A 20,020-nucleotide genomic window follows, 5' to 3' on the forward strand; every position below is an offset into this window, starting at 1 on the left:
TTGCTGACAAGTAGTTCATCAAATACCTGATTCGAAGATTTTCATAATGAGAATATTAATTAAACTATGAATAATCCAAAGGTGCTTATATTGAAACAATACCTCATTACAATGTTTAAATCCTGATTTCTAATATTATACCTTTAACAATCGTCACCCCGCAAACAAAACTCAATGGATGAGCCTGTAAATGGCAAAATGTAATTTTGGGATATATTTTTTCCTTGTTGGGGAGAAAAAAAATAAAAAAGTGCCCCTCATTTTCAAACACTTCTGAAATAGGTTACACACAGCTTAATGATGATCAAAATGACTCTTTTTTTTTTGCAAAAAAAGACCCCGAAGTGCGCGTACAGCTGCAAACCCAAGAGGGTCAGCATCATTTCACTGTATTCTCTTCTTGATTACAAGCCGAGCCCATCAAACACAACATAATTACAGTAATTTCAGGTTTATTTATTCTAATGCAGTTTCCCCATCTCTCTGGTAATTATGAGCAATTTTTTCGCCCAGGGAATCTTTTTGCATTAACAAAAGAGATAACGCACTGAAAGCCAAATTTGCTGTGCATTGAGAAAAGCGAAGGGAAAAAAAACCCACCATAAAATAGGTGCGAGCTGCCATCTCTGCAATTCTCCTATATTGGAGCTCTGCAAATTGCTTGCAGGTGTATGGAGCAGAGCTGTCAATAGGAAGGGGCTTCCAAATTAGCAAATGCACAATGTTGAAGTAATGAAGACAGACTTAGCAAAATTGCCAAACAACAGATACCTCTTTAATATCTTCCACCCAAAAAGAAAAAGGAAAAAGAAAAAAAATCCCCTTGGAGTGTCCCTGCAAAGCCCCTTGAATGGCTGGGGATGTTGTACATGTGTCAATCTAATTGCAGAGCACAGAGCGGCCCCTGAAACTGCGGGGGGGGGGGGGGGGGGGGGAAATCAAGTATCGGAGCCCGAGCCCGCCTGCGTTCGGAATATGCTCCCTTCGTTTGACAGAGAGGGACAAGAAATTCCCGCTCCTCTCCCCCTCCGCCGCCCGCCTGCCCCGTTCCCGCCGGTGAAAAAGTGCCATGTGTCCCCCCACCAGAGCCGGTGCTCCCCCCCCCCCCCACGGCCACCGCGCGGCTCCTGCCTCGGAACCGGGCAGTAACGCTCCCCTTCGCGAGGAACGGCCAAACGCACACCGCGGAATCACCACCGAGAACGACCGCGCCGGGGCGGCGGCAGAGCGCGGCCCCTCGGAAGCGCCGGGTGGCGAGTGCCCCCGCTCCGCCCCGGCGCCGCTCTGCCCGCGCACCGCTCCGCGGCTCGGTTCGGCTCCCGGCGCGGCATCCCCCCTGCCCTGCCCGGCGCCCGGCGCCCGGCTCCCGCCCCTCGCCCCGGCGCCGCCGGCGGGAAGTTTTGCAGGAGCCGGGGTCGGCGGAGCCGGGGCCAGTTGCTTTCCCCCCCCTTCCGCGGCCCGCGCAGGGCACCCATCCACGTCGCGCCCCGTGCGCTACCTCTCGTAGCCCCTGTGTCGCCCCCCTTACCTGCCGCCTCAGTCCCTGAGGCTCTGGGCACAAGTCTTTGCTTTACAACACACCAAAGGACCGGACGCGGCTTTTCGCTAAGAAAGTTACAGGAGCGAAAGTGTGCGAGCAAGACAGGGGGAGAGGATCGGGGAGGGAGAAAGAAAGCGGAGAGAAAAGAAAAGAGAGGGAAAAAAAAAAAAAAAAAAAAAAAAGAAAGGAAGAAGAAGCCGATCACAATAATAATATCCTGAGAGTGCAAATGTGGATCGAGATCCCCCAGAGATGCACATGCCTCTGAGCGAGAGCAGCAGCCTTTTTGCAGCTCTGCTCTTGCAGAATATGACTGAAATTTTCTGCTATATAGCCTCTGTCTTTATAGCTGATGAAAAAAATTGCAGATTATTAGCATAAATGTTTACTCTTCATTACGCTGATGACATTGTGCACTCGAGATCTTGGTAATCTTTGGGAAAATTATGAGTAATTTTTAAAAATTTTAAAGCAGCAGCAGTTACCATGCAATTCAGGCTAATTCTGCGTAGGCTCCGAACGGATATAATTATCGAGGAGTCAAGATGTTATGCTAAAAACTATGCATTGATATTCCCATTTATTATGTACATACAACTTTGACAATGTTGATGCTTGAAATAGCAGGAAATTGTCTTGCGCAAAAATTACAGTCCATATTAGGACATGTGAAATTGCGAAGAATTATATAGTAATTGCAGGCTTTCAGATGGGAGAGCCAGAATGCTCAAACTAGTGCAAATGTGGATAAAATTACAGATCAGAGCAAAAATTAGGGAAAAAAGGGGTCTGGGATTTTTCAAGTTGGCTATAGGATTCCGGAAGTGTCTAATGCCACATGATTGCTGCAGCTTTAGGGGAGACATTCATGCCTCAAATAACTCCTTTTGCCAGAGCCGCTTTAATTTAATTTCTCGTGCTTTTTCTTTTCACCGGGCAAATGAGTAAATTGCCTACCCACGGCACAAGCCCGGCCGGCCCCGCCCGTGAGACGGAAGGCACAGGGTGCCCCTCGCCCGGTGGCTGCCTGCCCGGCCCCCCCCGGCCCACGCTGCCCGCGGAGCCCCACGATTACCCCGGTAGCCCCCCGGGACCGGCCCCCTCAGCCGCCCGTCTCTGGGGCCGGGCCCGACGCAGAGGGAGAGGAAGGCGGTGGCGCTGGGACGTGGAGAGGAATCGACCCAGTCCCACCCGCCCCCAACCCATCGTGGACTGCTGGGGATGCGCTGGGAGAGCCCCTCGGCTGCTCGTCCCGGCCCCGGGCAGCCGAGCCCCGCGTAGCTGCCGCCTTGAGCAGGGGCACTTGGTTCAAGAGCGGTGCCCGCCCCGTCCTATCGGACAGGAAAAGAGAACATGCGAAAGCAGACTGCAAACACGCACAGATCTATGCGTGTGCACCTGGAGGTGCGGCGCGCTGGTGTGCATCCCCTCCGCATGCTGTGACCAGCATCCCGAGCCGCTGCGGGCGGCGGGAGAAATGAGGAGCCTGGAAGGGCTGCGGAAGCTGCGAGGATGCTGCGGGGTGAAGCTCAAAAAGCCTCACTCACATAAACACCAGGTGCGAGCAGCCCAGGGAGAGCCGCTGATAGCGGGCAGCGAATAAATGCGAATAAATAAGTAATAAAGTAATAACCAAACAGGAGAAGGAAGGCGCGGGGGGCAACAGGGGCGGGCCGCCGTCTTCCCAGTCCCGGGGCGGGGTGCTCCGCTCCCGGACCGCTGATACACGTCCCCCTCCCCGGGAACCCCCCGCCGCTGTCGGCATCCTGCCCGACCCCATGGGGCTGCGCCACGCTCCGCAGCGCACCGCTGAACCGGGACGGAGTCCATGGGCGAGGAGGGACGGCGGGGAGGTGACTGGGGGACGAGGGGCAGGTGTTTGGTGTGTGTGTGTGTTTATTTAGCAGCGAGAAGCGCCTGTAGAAACGATGGGGCGGGGTGGCGGGGAGGTTTGGCTGTCCCCGTCCGGGCTGTGCCCCGGGCCCACGGTTTTCTCCTGCATCCCGGACGAGCGGTTTAGTAAAACTTGTCATTTGGCAGAGGGGGGTCCCAGACACCCTACACACACACACATCCCTCCCGGGGCCGCGACGCGCTGCTGCGACCACAGCCCCTGCCAGTTCGCGGGGCTGTGGGCTCCTCGCCACGCGTGCCCCTCTCTCTGGAGGCGGTCCCGATTCCTTTCCCCACCCAGCCCGCTCCGTGCCCACCGCCCCAGCCGTGCCCGCTGCTTCCCCCGCTTCGCCGCCCGCCGCTCCTTCCCCCCGGTCGGACCGAGCGGCCGAGGCCGCTGCCGCGGTGTGTCTCCGCGGTCGCCGAGGCGGGAGTGGCGGAGGGAAGACGTGAGGGACGGGCCGGCGCCGCTGTTTGCCCGGGCGGCTCTGGGGTGTTTTCCCCGTCCGCGCCGCCGGGGCAGTGCCGGAGCTGGCGGGCAGCTGTCTCTTCCCCCTTTGTCTCTCCCGCTCCCTCCTCTCGCCTCATTTGCGGCCGCCTCTTTCGTCCTCCACCCCCCTCTTCCTCTCTTTCCCTCACTCCTCCTTCGCTCCTCTGCTCCCCCCTCCCCTCGCCCCCCAGCTTTTCGCAAGCCGTCAGGAGCAACCCACCCTCCCGGACCCCAGCTCCAGCGTATCCCCTGTGCCCTCCCCGCACTTTCCCCTGCCCTGCCCGGGCTCCTCATGCCGAAGCCCGGCGGCAGAATCCTGGTCGGGCTGCACCTTCCCTGCCCCGGGCGAGCTGGCCTGGCCCACTTCCTCATCTTGTCTGCAGCGCGATCCTCCTCAGCGGTCCCTCTCCCCCCACACCCTCCCAGGCTGGCGGGACCCTCGGGGCGACAAGGGGCAGAGATTCCCCTCCCAGCTCTCTTCTTTCAGACCCCGGGACCTCCAGGGGTGCAGACCAGAGGTTTACACCCGTCAGGGTTACAGGTTGGGGATGGGGGGGCATTTCCTGAGGAAAGCAGTCTAGAAAGGGGCTCAGCCTGGAGGGGTGCAGGGAGGGGCATGGGGTCCCCCAGAGGGCTACGTTCCGGGGAGGTCAGCCCCCTCCATCCCGGAGAGCTGCAACTTGGAGGGGGTGCAGCCTGGAGGGATCCAGCCCTCTGGGGTTACATCCAGAGGGGTTCAGCTATGAAGGGTGAAGCCTGGAGGGCTACATCCCAGAGGAGTACGTACTGGAGGGTCCAGCTCTTCAGGAGCACATCCAGAAGAGGCCCAACCGGTGCCTCCAGCACTCGAAGGGCCACAAGAGGGGCTCGGCGGCACCCACCAGCTCCGGCCCAACCAAAGCTCCCACGCGGGCTCCCGGCCTGGGTGCTACCGACGGCGAGGGGGAGGCTAAATTTCCCCGGGGCAGGGCTGCGGCAGGGAACCGGCTGCAGGAGAACTCCGGTCCCCGGACACGACCCTGCCCCAAAGCCCTCCGGCCCGGCTGGGAGGAGGCAGGAGTCAGTCCTGGGCGAAATGTGGCTGGCGCCAGCAGGCGGGGGGGCGGCTCTGGGCTGCTGCCGGGAGCGCTGAGTGATTCATGGCCTCGCCGAGAAGACTGTCAGGGGCGAGATTTTACTGTAGACGGGAAAAAGAGGGAAGAAGGGGGGAGGAAGCCGGCTTGCGGCAACAGTTGCGTTGGGGAGGGGGTAGAGGGTTCGTAGCTTTTCACACCCCCAGTGAGCCCCGGGGTACAGATCGACACCCCAATCTCCCCCATTCCCAAAGAAACTCAGAGCGGGCACCATGGAAACAATAATTTATTTAAATAATCTCTTCTTATTGTAAAAGAAACATAAAAGAGTGTTTAAGTTCTCCATAATAAATAACCAAAAATACCCCCCCTTATTTTTTTTCCTTTTTCCCTTTTTTTTTCCACGACTCTATACATCAAACGGCGCAGGGGCAGGGCCAGTGACTGGGTTGCCGGTGATGGGGGGCTGAGCAGAGGGGTGGGCTCGGAGCCCTCCCCGGGGAGGCCCCATCGAGTCACGAAACCCGCCCGGAGGCACCGCGCGGGCGGAAATCCCCCCTCAACAGCCGCCTGCGACCGGGCCCCCTCACCGGACTGTTTCGATCACGGCTAAAAAGGTTAACTTATCCACGGGAGGCTCTTGTCTTAAATCTACATATAAAATTATTATTTTTTTTTAACATTTTATTCTTTAATCCCCAGCATTAACGTGAGGTTTTCCGCAAAGGCACCTAGCGACTTTAAAAAAATAAAAAAGTTAACCAAAGTTCTGCACCAGTGGTTGGATGGAGAAGCCGGGGAGGAGGAAGGAGGACGGCAGGAGGGGAGCTGGGTACTTGTTCCGCAGCATGGTTATTTTGGCGGCGGGAGGGCTGACCCCGCGGGGCCGAGCGCACACGGGGTTCGCCGCCGGCGGAGCAACGGATGGGGCGCGGACACCCGGTTCCTCTCCTCCTGGACGGCCGGAGCCAGGCTTCACCAAAACACCAGTGCTGCGCCTCAGTAGCCCCTCGGGCTAAAGTCTCTGCGGCGCCTAGAAAATGCCGCTGCCGCCGTGGTGGTGCGGAGGCTGCGTCGGCTGCGGGAGGGGGGCGGCTGCCGGCAGGTGCCCGGGGCCGCCGGGCGCCGGGGGGTACCAAGAGTAGCTCCCGAGGAAAGCTGCGGCGGGGCTGGGGCTGGCGGAGCCGGTGCCGCCCGCCGTGCGCGGGTGCGGAGAGAAGTCCCAGGTGGGAGGCGAGGTGGGGGGTGGCGGCGAGGAGCTGCGGCGGGGGGGAGGCTCCGCCGGGATCTCGCCGCTCTTCCACATCTTCTTGAACTTGGAGCGGCGGTTCTGAAACCAGATCTTCACCTGCAGGAAGAGGGGAGTCAGGCGGCCGCAGCCTTGCCAGGGCGCCCCGGCACAGGGGCCGCCCGCGGCGGGGCAGGGAGGAGCAGCTTTGGCAGCCCTGGGCAGACCCGGCGCTGCCTCGTCGGCGCAGACTCTTCCCCCGCACTGGCGTCCCGAGGCTGTCGAGGCGCCGCGGGTCGGATCCACACCTCCCCCCCCCAACCGTCCCCATCCGATCCCGCGGAGGACGAGTGGCGGGGCACCCCGCGGCGGGAGAGCACTACCTGGGTCTGGGTGAGGCCGAGGGAGGCCGCCAGCTCCGCTCTCTCGGGCAGGGCGAGGTACTGGGTTTTCTGGAAACGCCGCTGCAGAGCCGCCAGCTGGAAGCTGGAGTAGATGGTTCGGGGCTTCCTCACTTTCTTCGGCTTCCCGTTCACGATCCTGATTTCTGGCTCGCAGTCTTCCTTCTCTGCTACGGCAGAAACGTCGGCCCCGATAAGGAGAGGCGCTCTCCCGCCACCCCGAGCCCTGCCCGCAACGCGGCATCACCGCCCCCCCCCCCGTCGAGGCGGCCCGACGGGGACGAGCGCCCTCCCGGTCCACCCAGTGTCCCGAGCCCCGACAGCCTCATCGCCGGGCCTAGAGTGGCTGCCCGGCTCCCGCCAGCTCCCCAGAGCTGCACCCCGGGTCTTGGACGTACCGGAGTCGTTGTTGGCCGGAGAAGTCCTGCTGCCGTAGGGCCCGTAAGAGCCGTAGGCACCCGCGTAGCCCAGGTCGTAGCCGGCCTTGGTGGAGTAAGGGGCGGTGCCGCCGCCCGCGTAGGGGTAGGGGCCCACCGGGCCGTAGGGCGGCCCGCCCGCAGCCCCGTGCTGCTGGTTGTTGTAGTAGCTGCTGTCGGTGGCCGTGGAGACGGGCAGCGTGGGGGACTCCTGCGGCTTGTGCAAGCCACCGTGCTGGTAGCTGCTGGCGGAGATCTGGCTGGCGTGCATGTCCGGCACCAGGCTCTCCAGCACCCCGGTCATCCCTCTCCCCCTCTCGCCGGGGCACGGGCCGCCGCCGTCCCGCGGCCGTCCCCACCGGGGAGAGGCGGTCAGGGCCGCGCCACCATGCTCTCCGCGTTGCGTTGTGTGTTGTGCTGTGCTGTGCTGTGCTGTGCTGCGTTCCGCACCCGCGGGGCCAGGCCGGGGCGGGCAGCCGCGCTCCCGCCGCCGCCAGCGGGACGGGATCTGCGGCGCCGCGCGTCGCCGGGACGGCATTTAACACCGGTCACGTGGCGCGGCGCACGTCACCTAGCAACAGCCAATGGGGTACCCGGCCGCGCCGTATCCCCGCGGGTTCGCAGGGCGCGGGATGGGAGCGGCGCCGGGCGCATGAACAGCAGCGGAGTCGCTCCCTGAGCAAGGCAGGTCGGTGCCACGGACCGGCTCAAGCCCTGGCCCTGTCTTACGGCTCATACCACCTTCCGTCGCCACCGCTGGCCGCATCGTGGTCCGATGGGGCGGTCCGACCCTCACCCCCGAGCGCTCGGGACAGCTCTCTGCCCGGTGTGTGCCTCCGCTCGTAGGCCAGCAGCTTACGTCCCGCCGTCAGCGGCATTTCCGCGCTGGCGCTGCGGGCGCCAGTAGAACGGCAAGAGACAAGCGGAGATGGGGGAACCCTGTCTGGGGGTTCCTGACGGCTGTGCTGGGCCTGGGGGATCGGCCACATAGCGAGAGAGCAGCACCTCTCTACATGATAGGGTGGCAGGGCTTTCCTGCAAAACCTCCGCGCTGTTACATGCGGAGAGGCGACACTCCGTGGGGTACACACGCGGGCGTATTTCACACAGCAGCTGCTAGCAGTGGCACCCACGGGGCGTCCATCCACGCGAAAGCCACTAACGGCGCCTTGTTGTGGGAACGGCTGTACCAGGCACCCCCCTTCAGCCGCCCGTCCTCTTCCCCGTCCCGGCTGGCGGGCGGCTGCACCAAGAGCGGCGCCGGCCGAAGGGGCGGGTGTCGGCTGGGCGCGGCGGCGCTGCCCTCTGCCGGGGGCAGCCCCTCGGGGCACCCTCGGCAGCCGGGTGGTGTTCTAGGGCCGCGGGAACGGCTCCCGGGCTGATTCGGGGTCTCACACTCTGTTTCTCGCTCCCGCCCGTTCCCCCGCACTCGGGGGGGGGGGGGGGGGGGATGCCGAAAGACGCGCTTAGCCCGCGCATGCCCCCGCCTCGCGAGCTCCCGGCGCGTGCACCGTCAGGAGCCCTCCTCACGCTCGCCGCCGCTCTCCACGGCTGTGTCTGTGGGGGCCGTTCCCTCCCGCCGCAGGTGCCGGTACCGGGTGTCCCTCCCCTGCCGCGGGGCGGCCTCGCCCCGGCCGCGGCCCCGCCGCGGTCGCTTTGAAGCGGGGCGCGGCTGGAGCCTGTCGGTCTGTGCCCGGCGGGGCGGTGGCGCTGCGGAGGGCGCCAGGCGAAGGTGAGCGGGGCCGTGCCCCCGAGACGCCGGCGGTGGTAGGTGGTCCGGGAGCGGGGCGGCGGGAAGCGGCGCGGTCGCCGTTAAGCCCGGAAACAGCCTCCGCAAGAAGCGACGTGCTGAGAAGCCGAGGGACACCGGCAGTGCCTGGCGCCGGTACCTGGAGCCGGGCCCTGCCGGGACAAGTGGAGCCCTCGGGGTCCTGGGGCCGGGCCGGGAAAGCGCACGGGATACGTAGAGGGCAGGGTGCCTGTACCTGTGAGCTCGTGTGGTGCTGCCTCTCTCAAGACATAGGTGGTGTTCAATGCAAAAGAAAGCTGGTTTATAAAATCCGCAGTCCGAGTTTACTGCTGCCCCAAGTTAGGTCTTTGTACTACCGTTTCTCCCCTGACTGGCACGGGGGAGAAGGAAGGGGCAGATAGCATGTCATGGTGGGCAGCAGAGATGAGGGCAGTCGGCTGCTCTTCATTAGTCACATTTTGAAGCATGCAAAATACAGAGGAGAAAGGACATGTTACCTTATGTTATCTCGTTCTGAGGACTTAATGCAAATGACTTTCTTTGAAATTTGTTTTGCTATATGGCAAAGGTGTTTGTGTTTTTTGTTTGGTAATTTTTGTTTGGTGTTTTTTTTTCTTAATTAGAATAATTATTTTGGTGCTATACAGCCCTGCGCATGTGCATGGTGATTTACACAAAAAGCAAAGGGCATAATTTTGTTTACTTCAGCTTATATCAATAATCTTTTGCATGCAAGTTGTTTCTCATAAGTTAGCACAGGGCTCACGAATTTAAGTGAACTGTCACATGGTAGCTGCTTGGACGGCTTTGTTCTTGCAGTTATTTTGCCTGTGTGGAGTTGCAGGCTCTGCTGGAATGATCACTGAGGAGTTACTTATGCACGCATTCACATGGTTGATCTTGTAGATCTGATTTTATTATTATTTGTTTGGACTTTGCTTGTGAGGAAGGTGGTTGGTTGAAAGACCAACGTGTGTAAGTAAGGGCACGACTCTCCAGGCTGTGAAGATGAACAGGTTATGGGGCAGAGAAGGAAGGCATCAGGCAGCAGGATGGAAGGAGGAAGGGTTGTACTAGGTAAGAGAAAACTCGATTACCATGGATGTTTTAAAACACACTCCTCTGAATCAGTCTTGTTATTAGCGAGGAGCTTAAAAGAATAATGGCATTAGGCTGCCCTGCGTTCATATGATTTTGTGTCCTCATGTTGTGTTAACAATTTCAATTCCACTTTTTTTTGTCTCTGTTTTGGGAATTATGAATGTTGTCCAGAAGATGGGTAATGAGAAAGGACCCATGGAGACTGGAGCATGAGGTAAAGCTCAGAGGAGAGGAGGAGTGTTTTGTGTACCTGCTATCACTATCTGGCAGTCTTGCTTGGTTTTTGTGTAATAGATCATGTGTTATTATTTGTGTCCAGTGAGAAGGCATGTATGGGTGATGCAAAATATTTATGTTATGGACCATAGTTATTCAGCTGCATGTGGGAGAAAGATGCTTGCCTTCCCATGGCAGAGTGGCTCAGTGTTCAAAAGTTTTGGTAATGAGGTTTTTATAAATGCACAGCACTTATTGCCAGAGGTTGCAAAACAATGACCTGGCTCTGTTGCTGTTGACTTTTGTCTTGGAAGCATCCTCATGCTGCTAGGACTGTGGATATATTTTATTTATTGAGTATGCTAAACACAGTGTGTATGAACACAAGAAAGGACCATCAGCCTTCAAGATGGTCCGGCTCTCCAGTTGACCAGTTTGTATTAATTTTTTTGGTGGTTTGTTTGTTTGTTTTTTTTTAACAGGTCGCTTGTATATGACCCATAGAGTGGCAACAGTAACTTCTGCTCAGTATATTTCATTTTTTTTTAAATTAACTATTATTTCTATTATTTTCTTCCTAAAACAGATTTCATCTGACAAAAATGTGAAAGCGGTTAAAGGGTGGCATCCTCAGTCTTTACATATGGTATAGATTTAACCTAGGGATCAACAGAGCAAGCTGTTCCATGATGTTTTATCTCAAGTTTGACTTAAAGAGAACCACACTCAGCATTAAGAGATTAATTTTTAATCTACTGTAATTAATACTATTTTGTCCATTATGGTCCACATCTGCCTGAACCATTTTGCTTATTTCAGTGGGAATATGGTGAATCTTGGGAAATGGGCCCATTATTTCTGATAATGTTGCAAAAAAGTGCTTGGACAGTAGTCTACTGCAGTGGCACATTAAGAAGTACAGATTTGTTTTCTGGGTTGTGGGAAATGATTTCCAGTGGATTTATGGTGATACAATGCGTGGTATAGTCCTGAGCATTTGTCTTCAAAATAGAAGGGTTGTTTAAATCACGTGCCAGATGAAGCCACGAAAAGGGTTTATGCTTGCATTGTACCTATGAGATCTGGTATTATACTCCAGAGAAATGGTAACAGTTAAATCTTCCTTTTCTAAGGGATTAAGTGTATCAGCTTTTAGAGAATAGTATGAGTCTTTTCAACACCCATCCGGACACTTGCTACCTGCTGTGTTTAGTTTCAGAACCAGCATTATCGTTTTCCTCTCTAAAACTGTTTATTGTCTCATCCATCTGTGCATCAGATTACTTCATTCCAAAACCCACAAAACTCTTCTGGGAAGAATATGCCCCTGTGTGTGGCTCCCCAAGGTTTCCTTTCTTAGCCCCTTGTTGTGAAGAGCTTATACAAGCATGATAGGAGACATGGGCTGTGTAAAATCCTTTCAGAGTTGTTTATTAAGATGACTTGGCCTTAGATTATCTTTCTCAGTGAAGAAAGGTGCTGAGCTGCAGAGGAATCGTCAGTAGAAACCTTTGCAGACAAGAGCACAAACTGTGACTTTTAATAGTGGATTAGTCTGGGATTGTTTAGCACAGGTGTTTCTCATTTGTTTCCTTCTACTGCACTGAGGAAGTACGTAGCTTGATGCATTGGGGTGAGTGTCTGATAGCAGCACATTCTTGGGTCTAATTATGTGACAGATGTGGGGAGAAGGGGGAAGGAGGGTTTGTATGCAGAATGTGAAGGCAGTAGAGCAGCAATCCTCCATGTGTAGCACATGGGTTTTGGGAATAAAGCAGAGCATGCCCAAACAGTCCCTCTCACCTCCTTTCTGGATGTGAAATCCCAATTAGTGCTTAAGTAGGGCCCTTCAGGCTGTTCTGACCACCTTTTGCATTTCCAGGATCTTTTTTCTTTAACAGCTGTATCATAAGTAACAGCCCTGACAAAGGCTATATCCTTTTCTCTATAGAAGGGTATTAGTAGAACAGCTAGAAAGTAAGCTTTTGAATAGTGTTATATGGGATTGTAAACCAGCCACTGGTGGCTACAGGTACACATACACTCCAGAGCAGTTGGTTTTGAGCCCATTTCATAGTGGATTTGAGCAAACTTGGGTTCAGCCCGTAAGTAAATCTTTGTGGAAAGTGTCTTGTGTATGAATATCTAGATGGAAAGAATCTTTAGTAAGAGCATGCATGAAAAATACTTTCAAGGTGAATCATTAGGTAATTTCTAATGCTGCTGTAGATGACAAGTGTGAGAGAAGCTGAGAGGCGTATTTTGTGGGAGCATATTCGGGCTGAGTTGATCATTTGTGTCATTATGAGTTCTTGTTTTGCACAGGTAGTGGAGAACAGATTTTTTCTTGCTTTGATTGTAACATCTGTATAACCTTTACCTGTGCAGTCTAAACACAGTTTAAGCAAACTGTTCAACATGGAGACCAGACGAACCTAGACTGCTTTGGTTTTAGTTTAAAGGTTTAGTGGACAATGCTGTTTCACCTCAGTGTGGTTGGATCAGTTTTAATTTGTAGCACCAGTGAACTGCCTGAGGCATGGAGTACATGTTGCTTGAGCTGACACCTCCTCTGACTGGCAAATAACAAGGTCTGTTCCTGCTGGAAAACATGAATGTCTTGCTTAAAAGGATGGGATGTTTGTTTTCCTTTATAGAAGATATGCTCAAGAACAGACCTCCTAAGTGGATTATACAGCTGCAACACACTTGAGGCAAGTCCTAGATGGCTGCATTTCCATCTGGAATGCCACACTAAATTGACTTAAATTGTGGGCTATGCAAACTGCAGAGCCTCTTCATGGGAACACTTGCATATATGCTCTAAGATTTGGCACTGCTACCCTCAGCCCTCATAGGAAGCTTAAATACAGATAGTGAATTGATTGAAAATGTAAATTTAAAAGAAAATCTTCTTTCCAACAGTAAGAAAGCATACACATAAAAACAACAACAAAAAAAAAAAGAAGAAAGAATTGTCCTTGAAGTTAATTTTGTTTTTAAAAGTGGTGAAATCAGTGTGATCATAAGTGAGTTGAGATGATCTTGACTTGTGAAGTCACAGCTGTCCAATAAGCTGGCTGGGTACCTTTTACTCAAGCTACATGGCTGAAGTCCATCATGTAAATATGAAAACAGAGGCATTTTTGGGCAGCGGGTTGCCTGAGGAGCACTCAGCCTCATAGTCTGTGTACATATCTATCCTGAAATTGTTCCTTCCTTGGAGGAAAGGGGATGAAAGGAACTGTGTTCGGATTCACAAGTTACTGGCCTTTCATTTTCCTGTGCTTAGCTTACAATATTGGCATGTGCTTTACACATGTATTTCATCTGATAGTATATTTCCAGTTGGCAGAATGCCTACATCTGAGAATCACATCTTTTATGAACATTGCTCTACATCTAAATAAATTACATTTGAATGTTTCTTTTGATTTGTATGAATGGTTATCAGGGGTTAGTGTTGCCACATAGACCACCTCAAGCTTCTGAGCTTTTTTTAACTTTGAAACTGTATAGCCTGGGTGAAGATACTGAAAACTGAGGTATAACAGAGAAACTGCTGGGAAGGAATTAGATAAAGTGGTAGGTGGGAAGTTAGCTAAGCAAATTCTACTGCCTTCAGGCCCTCTCACATTATTAAGTGACTTGGCATCTAATTTGCAGAAGTAGTTGAACAAATGGATTAAAAATAATAACGGGAACATTCAAGTGTAAAGGATCTAAGTGGCCACAGGATGTCCCCACTGTTCCATGCTGATGCATCCTGATAAGCCATTCTGTAGTGCAAAGCTTGATACATTTCTTAAGTGGGATATTTTACAAGTTGGAGGTTTAGCATTCATATTCATATTCCCAGTGCTTATTAACTGATAGGACAACCAATTAGCATCTGGTCTGATGAGGAAAGGAAACGAGGAATGCTTTCCTTGGCTTGTTTGCTTTTGGTCCGAGTTCTCTTAACTGCCAAAGACTGGGGACAAGACTAGATTTTATGTTTTTAAGTCAATTATTCATCCCATGTGAATGCAATTTGGTTGCTCAAATTAGACTGAGAATTTATTCAGAAAGTTAATTTTGGTCCCACTTTTAAAAGTCTGCTACTGTTGCTTTGCACGTTAACTAAGAAAGCAAAATAAAAAATCTTTATCTAGGGGCTTGAATGTGGTGGTGGCATCACATAAACTAAGGTGTGAAAATAAAAGTAACAATAATGTTTTGGGGCTGTTAGGGTAATCTGCTGTGGAAGTAGTTTAATTTCAACAGAAGGGAGGTGTTCTGTGAAATAAATGTACCCATGAAGGAAGCAGGTGCAGAATATAGCTACGATGACAAAACACACACCCTGGCTTCCAAAAACATGCATCTCAAAACTCTGTATGGACCTATGTGATGGACCAGACTGTGGCTGATGCTGCACAAGGATATACGCAGGGAAAAGTGTAGGGCATAAGGAGCAATACGTTAGTGCTGGGACTTTATGTGAAAACATAAAACATTCCTGATTCCAAGACCATGCTGTTACACATAGGCTGGGGCAGTAATGTTTTCCTTAGGAATTCTTTATAGCTACAGCAACTGTATTCAGTTGCATCAGGTTTTCAGCACCTCTGAAAATCACAGCCTATGTTTTGAAGTTAGATAGTATTGGAGATGAGGAAAAATAACATTTTGGGTAGCCTGTTGAGCCTGGAAATCCATGCAGTGAGGTTTTGTATGCTGATTACAAACAGACATATGTTCTCATTTGTACTTTTTTTTTTATATGCATGTGGCCATTTAGACCTCTGAGAAAGCCTGAGGAGGAAACTCTACTTTCCCAAGCAACTTGCTTCTGACTGTCCCTTCTGTAGTGCAGGACCTGTGAATTACATTTTTGAATCAGTGGCACACTTGCCTTTTCTTACTGAATTGAATGCTCCAATACCAGCAGCATTCTGCAGTGCTGTTTATCTGGTAGCTCCCAGGCTTGGATTGCCTATCCTATTTTAAATAGCTCTGTAGAGCAGACTTGTCTAAATAACTACAGTAATTATGTTGCAAACAACAGATGACTGCCTTTTCACCTAGAGGTGTTTCCTTGGGGGTTGGTGAATGTGAACTTACTTTCTTAAGATCTGCTCTAGAAGTAAGCTTGCAGTGCAGCAGTGAATTAACATACAGGCTGTGTTTGTTCTTGTCCATGAGGGCATGCTACCCAAATCTATATGATTGTATATGCTTTTATTGTTGAAATTGCTCAGGGGGAGAAAAATACTTTCTCTTTTCCAGCAAGCTATGCCTTCTGGGTGGTTTATGTGGAAATACAAGTTAGCTTTTTTATATCTATGGTTTTCATTACCAGTGTGAAAGGATTTTTATAAAGGAGGCATATGCCATCATCCACTCCAGTATATGCAAGATTCATACTACTGTTACCCCTGCCTGCTTAGTCAGTCGGTTCACTGACATCAGAAGTAGCTTTGAATGAAAGACAAAACTGTGATGGAGTTGTTAGTAGGGCTAGCAGTGTTCAAAACAATGGGACCCTTATGTATCCAGAGACTGCAAATCTTGACTCGGACCTAGGCTTTCAACTCTCATGTTGGCTGATGTGAAGTGATCCAGTAATGAAAGCTGATCACCAAGTACATAGCATTTTTACAGTGCTTCCAGAGCTGAAAGGCTGGCGTTGCAATACAGTGTGCGCAGGCTACCTGTGGGCTGGGAATGTGATGCATGGGCAACTGGGCTGTTGAACTTGGAGTAGTCAGGTTTTGTAAGGATCTTGCAGTACTGCTGATTAAGAAACCTGTTGGATGGGTCTTAGTGCTGGAAGAGTAACTGCATCACTACGTGCACTGCAGCACGGAAGAAGGCTCCCTTACCAGCACGGGATTTTGTGCTTTAATTGAAGAACTGTGAACAGTTGCTCTTGAACAATGTGAAGTTGCACATATTGGAAGAATAATTGCCCTTCATGAAGTATACCACACATGAAGTATGTGGGGTTGCATGCTTGCTTCATAATACTTCTTATATACCCCTGGCTGCTGCCTTCCTTTTATCTTCCTGCATACACATACCCTTCCGGAATGGGAATTAATTAGTGCAGGTTTTTGGTGAGAGTGCCAGCTGCCCAGAAGTTATGAATTCTCTTCTTTCCTCATTCCCTGGTGGGAATGAGGCAGGAGAGAGCATTCCTGCCTCATTTGGTCCAGGTTACTTACTACGTCTCATTCTGTATATCTCGCACTGTAAATAGTTAGGAAAAGGCAGCAATAAGAGGTGTGGGCCCAGGGCCTTTACCTACAGTATAACATTGCTGGCATGGGTCTTCTGATTCTGTGTTTGTGTAATACAGGAATGCAGTGATGCTGCTATCAAGATGTAGCAGCACCCAGCTTGCTGTGGGAATAGGTATTTGGATGCTGTCACCTCTGTCCAGAAGAGATGTGTGCCATATCATCAGCCAACTTGACTTGAGGAAAGAAAAACAGGGTGGGGAACATTGCCTGTCCAGGTTCTCAGCCTCTGTGTTAGCTGGTCCAGTCTTGACAAAATCCAGGAGCAGGAACGGGTAGGAAGGTGTCAGGAAAAAAAGCTTTCTTCCAGGAGGTGGCACATTTCCACAGGGTTTGTGCCAGCACAGCTGTGTTGGCAGGAACAATCCAGCCCCTGGTGGACAAGGGAATTCTGTGTTTCACCTGTCATTCATCCAGCAATGAAGTCAGTCCTTCCTGGCAAGCTCTGGAAAGGTAAAATAGGTATGATAAGAAGCATTCCTCTAACTGCTAACTAGCTGTGCTGCTATCTAGCATACCTACAAATGTCAAATTCTGTTGTCATGGCAGTGGTTGGGGAGCTGAGGAGGCGAGAAGGGAATACTGTTGACCGTGAAACCTACCTTACTCTGGAGGGGGAATGGGAAGGAGAGAGCACTACTGTCTCTCAAACAGGGTAGGGAAACAATGTGTTTTGCTTTTAATTGCATAAAACATAAAGCGGAAACACTGTTAAGTTAAACCAGAGCTTGTGTTACTATTATTGAACTTCGTTTTTGTTAGGTGTGAAGAAGACACTAAATATTTTTGAATTCTAAAAGCGTCTTCACTGTTCTGGGAGGGATTGGATAATTTAGCAAGTTCTGAGTATCTGTCTTTAAGATGAAAATGTGTTCTCCTTGATCCTTAGTTTGCATGACCTAGTTAACTCATTAAGGTTCTTGGAGCTCTGCAGAGACTTACTAATAACCTTGTATTGTAATTAGCAGTTCTTCAAAGAAATACCAAGCTTCAACAAATGTATTACTGGTATGATTTGCTCGATGAACTGCTACTGAAGAGAAGTGAATAAGCTGCTGTGCCAGCTTCTGTCCCGATTGCCTGATGTGCTGCCTGCCAGTTACTTAAGCATACTATAGGGCGGTAAATAAATTAGACCTTTGTTTTTTTCAGGCGACATGTCTGACAACTAGCTGTTTTCTTGTTGCTTCTCATGCATTTCCTTTTTGACAGCAGCTCACCTGATGATGTTGATGTACTGTCTATAACACAAGTCTAGTGTCTGTTGTTAAGCCAGGAATTCAGTGATGCATCATCTCTTGAAATTCTGTTAATCTTAAAATCTCATTGCCCTATTCCTCTATTCATTCTTTCTTACACTGTTACTTTATTTTACTGTAAGGGTAGGCCACATTCTCATAGAAATTGCTGAGGAAGCAGTTAAACGTAGCACGGCATTTTAAAAACAAATGTACATCTGTTGCTTAATTGCGCGATATATAACAATACTCGGTTCATCCACATACACAAATATGGGGTTTCCATTGACAGTTTTAACAGGAGGTTCTGGAAACCTGGTCTTTCTCCCTGGTGATAGTATTTGAAGATGAAAAGTACAGCTGTATACTTATGAAACCTGGCAGAAAAATGCATTAACAGTGGCTATACTTTTGCATCCTTCCTCCCTCCCTCCCATTATGCACTATTGAAAATGGATGATTGAAAAACCACAACAGTCTTTGTGAAAAATGTGAAAAAATAGTTTTAACAGTTTTGCCAAGCAGCTTTAAACTGTGCTTAAGGGTAGTATCAGCAAACCTCAGGTGATCCTCTGCAGAATCTGCAGAGGGAAAAGCAACTGTTTGCAGACTTCATGCAGTTCCTTCAGGAGGTTGCTTGAAGATAGTGTTTGGCTTTAATCTGCACACAGCATTCATCAAGAGAAACACCCCTGGCTAATTTCCTGTTTCCATCAGGTATTTGCACTCTTACAAGGAGAAGAGCAATCCTTGAGTTTTCTTCTGCATGAAACTGAAACTTCGAAACAAGGTTGTTACCAGATGGGTCTGATGTGCTCATACTTACTCTGTGTCACTGGAGCATGGCAGCACCTCTTGCACAAACATCACTATTGTGAGAAGATAATTAATGGATAAATGCTTTCTGTCTGTGTCCACTTGGCTGCACTGTAGATTTATAAATGTTACTTTAAAAATCTTTCTCTCCTGGCTTGTTTCCTAAATTAGTACTTTATCTGAGCTTGAAAAACTTTTAATTTCTTGGGATGTTTCCAACTTTCCAGCATCAGGTCTTTTGTGAGAATCAGACTTTTTTTAGAAAATCACTCTGAACATAGCTTAAGGGTCTACAGCTTACATCCTCTGCCACATTTTTGAATCTGCTCTTGTATAACATGTTGAATACAGCAGATGTGACCTTAAATGGTTTTGTTGGTCTGTCTGTGTGTCATGTTCATCATAGGTTTTGGCAAAGATACTTTTCAGCTATGGAGTTAGGGTAAGGGGTATGTGAGCTGCGTGCAGACACAGGGACCGGCACCCCATCCCGCTGGCACTCGCCTCCCTAGCAGGCTGCCTCTGGCCCTGTGTGCATGCATAGGCTGGGCAGGAGCCACGGGAGAGCCTCCCACCCCACCAAAACAGCTGCACAGGAGGGCTCTGCACCGCACTGCTTGCTCCTCAGTGGGGCCAGCTGCTCCAGTGTCCATCCTGGCAGGGCCTAGTGGAGCAAAGGGCCAAGTGGAGCAGGGCCAAGTGGAGCAAAGCCAGTGGGACTTGTGCAGTATGGGGACATTAAGGATGGGTGAAAGGAGGTGAAGAAACCTGGTTTTGTGATGGTTGTGCAGGCTTTTCTTCCCCCTTGTTGGTTTTCTGCAAAATGTACTGCATTATGTGAGATGTAGCTGATCCCCATTAGCCTGGTAAGGCTATGACTTCTTCTGAGGTACAAGAAAATTAAACCAAGAGCAATGCACTGCCACAGATCTCTAGTGTGATCTCTATGATGTGTTCCCAGGCAAAGAACTGAACCCCACCTGATTTGAAAATTGTTTTGATTTGATAGGTGCTAACAGTTCTACTTGTTTTGTATTCCTAGAGCTGACTATTGTAAATTGTGAATTACATTTGAGTAGAATCACTTCTTAGGGTAGCAGAGCATAACTATCAATTTATGGATTACTTAATTCAAATATTATATATTATTATTATTAAATTTTGCTCCATCAAACACAGTATTAGCTTTAAAGATCATGCATAGAGGAACACTGTTTAGTAATGCATAGCATTAACAAACAGCATTACTAGGCAGCCTGACCACCCAGTTTATAATAAAGGCTTTCGCTTTCACATCAGTGAGATCTTTGTATTGCTGCCAGCATGCTTTCCACAACACTGCTTCATGGTTGTGTAAAACTTCTGAGAGGAGAAGACTTATAGAAATAACAGGCTACACCATTGTGCAGCAAGATTATACACTGCTTATCATAGATTAAATACTAAATACTGGCTGAATCATCAAAGGGATTGAGAGTGATGTGTGTGTGAGTGGATGGCTGCATGTTTAACTTCTTTCTTGTGCTACTTGATGTAATATTGTCTTAGCTGTTGAGCTTGAGTACTTTCACTAA

General features: G+C 50.8%; 2 protein-coding genes across 3 annotated transcripts in view; one reads left to right on the forward strand and one right to left on the reverse strand.

The window, feature by feature from the left end:
• The window catches only part of METAP1D (methionyl aminopeptidase type 1D, mitochondrial), an 84,235-nt gene that overhangs the window by 56,152 nt on the left and 8,063 nt on the right, over positions 1-20,020 (forward strand). The window lies entirely within an intron of this gene.
• On the reverse strand, positions 5,265-7,445 carry DLX2 (distal-less homeobox 2). 2 transcript variants are annotated; one of them, XM_061447194.1, is made up of 3 exons: positions 7,024-7,445; positions 6,608-6,792; positions 5,265-6,344 (listed from the first exon to the last, which is right to left on the reverse strand). In XM_061447194.1, exons 1-3 carry the CDS (start codon positions 7,343-7,345, stop codon positions 6,030-6,032), a joined length of 822 nt encoding a protein of 273 aa, XP_061303178.1. In that variant the 5' UTR covers positions 7,346-7,445; the 3' UTR covers positions 5,265-6,029. The 2 variants fall into 2 exon arrangements, with proteins under 2 accessions (XP_061303178.1, XP_061303090.1); XM_061447106.1 differs by having other exon boundaries at positions 6,608-6,795.

Source organism: Pezoporus flaviventris, unplaced genomic scaffold, assembly GCF_033815535.1.
Source record: "Pezoporus flaviventris isolate CSIRO_AGI_PZ_B2104156 unplaced genomic scaffold, CSIRO_AGI_Pfla_v1 ptg000001l, whole genome shotgun sequence".
Lineage (NCBI taxonomy): Eukaryota > Metazoa > Chordata > Aves > Psittaciformes > Psittacidae > Pezoporus > Pezoporus flaviventris.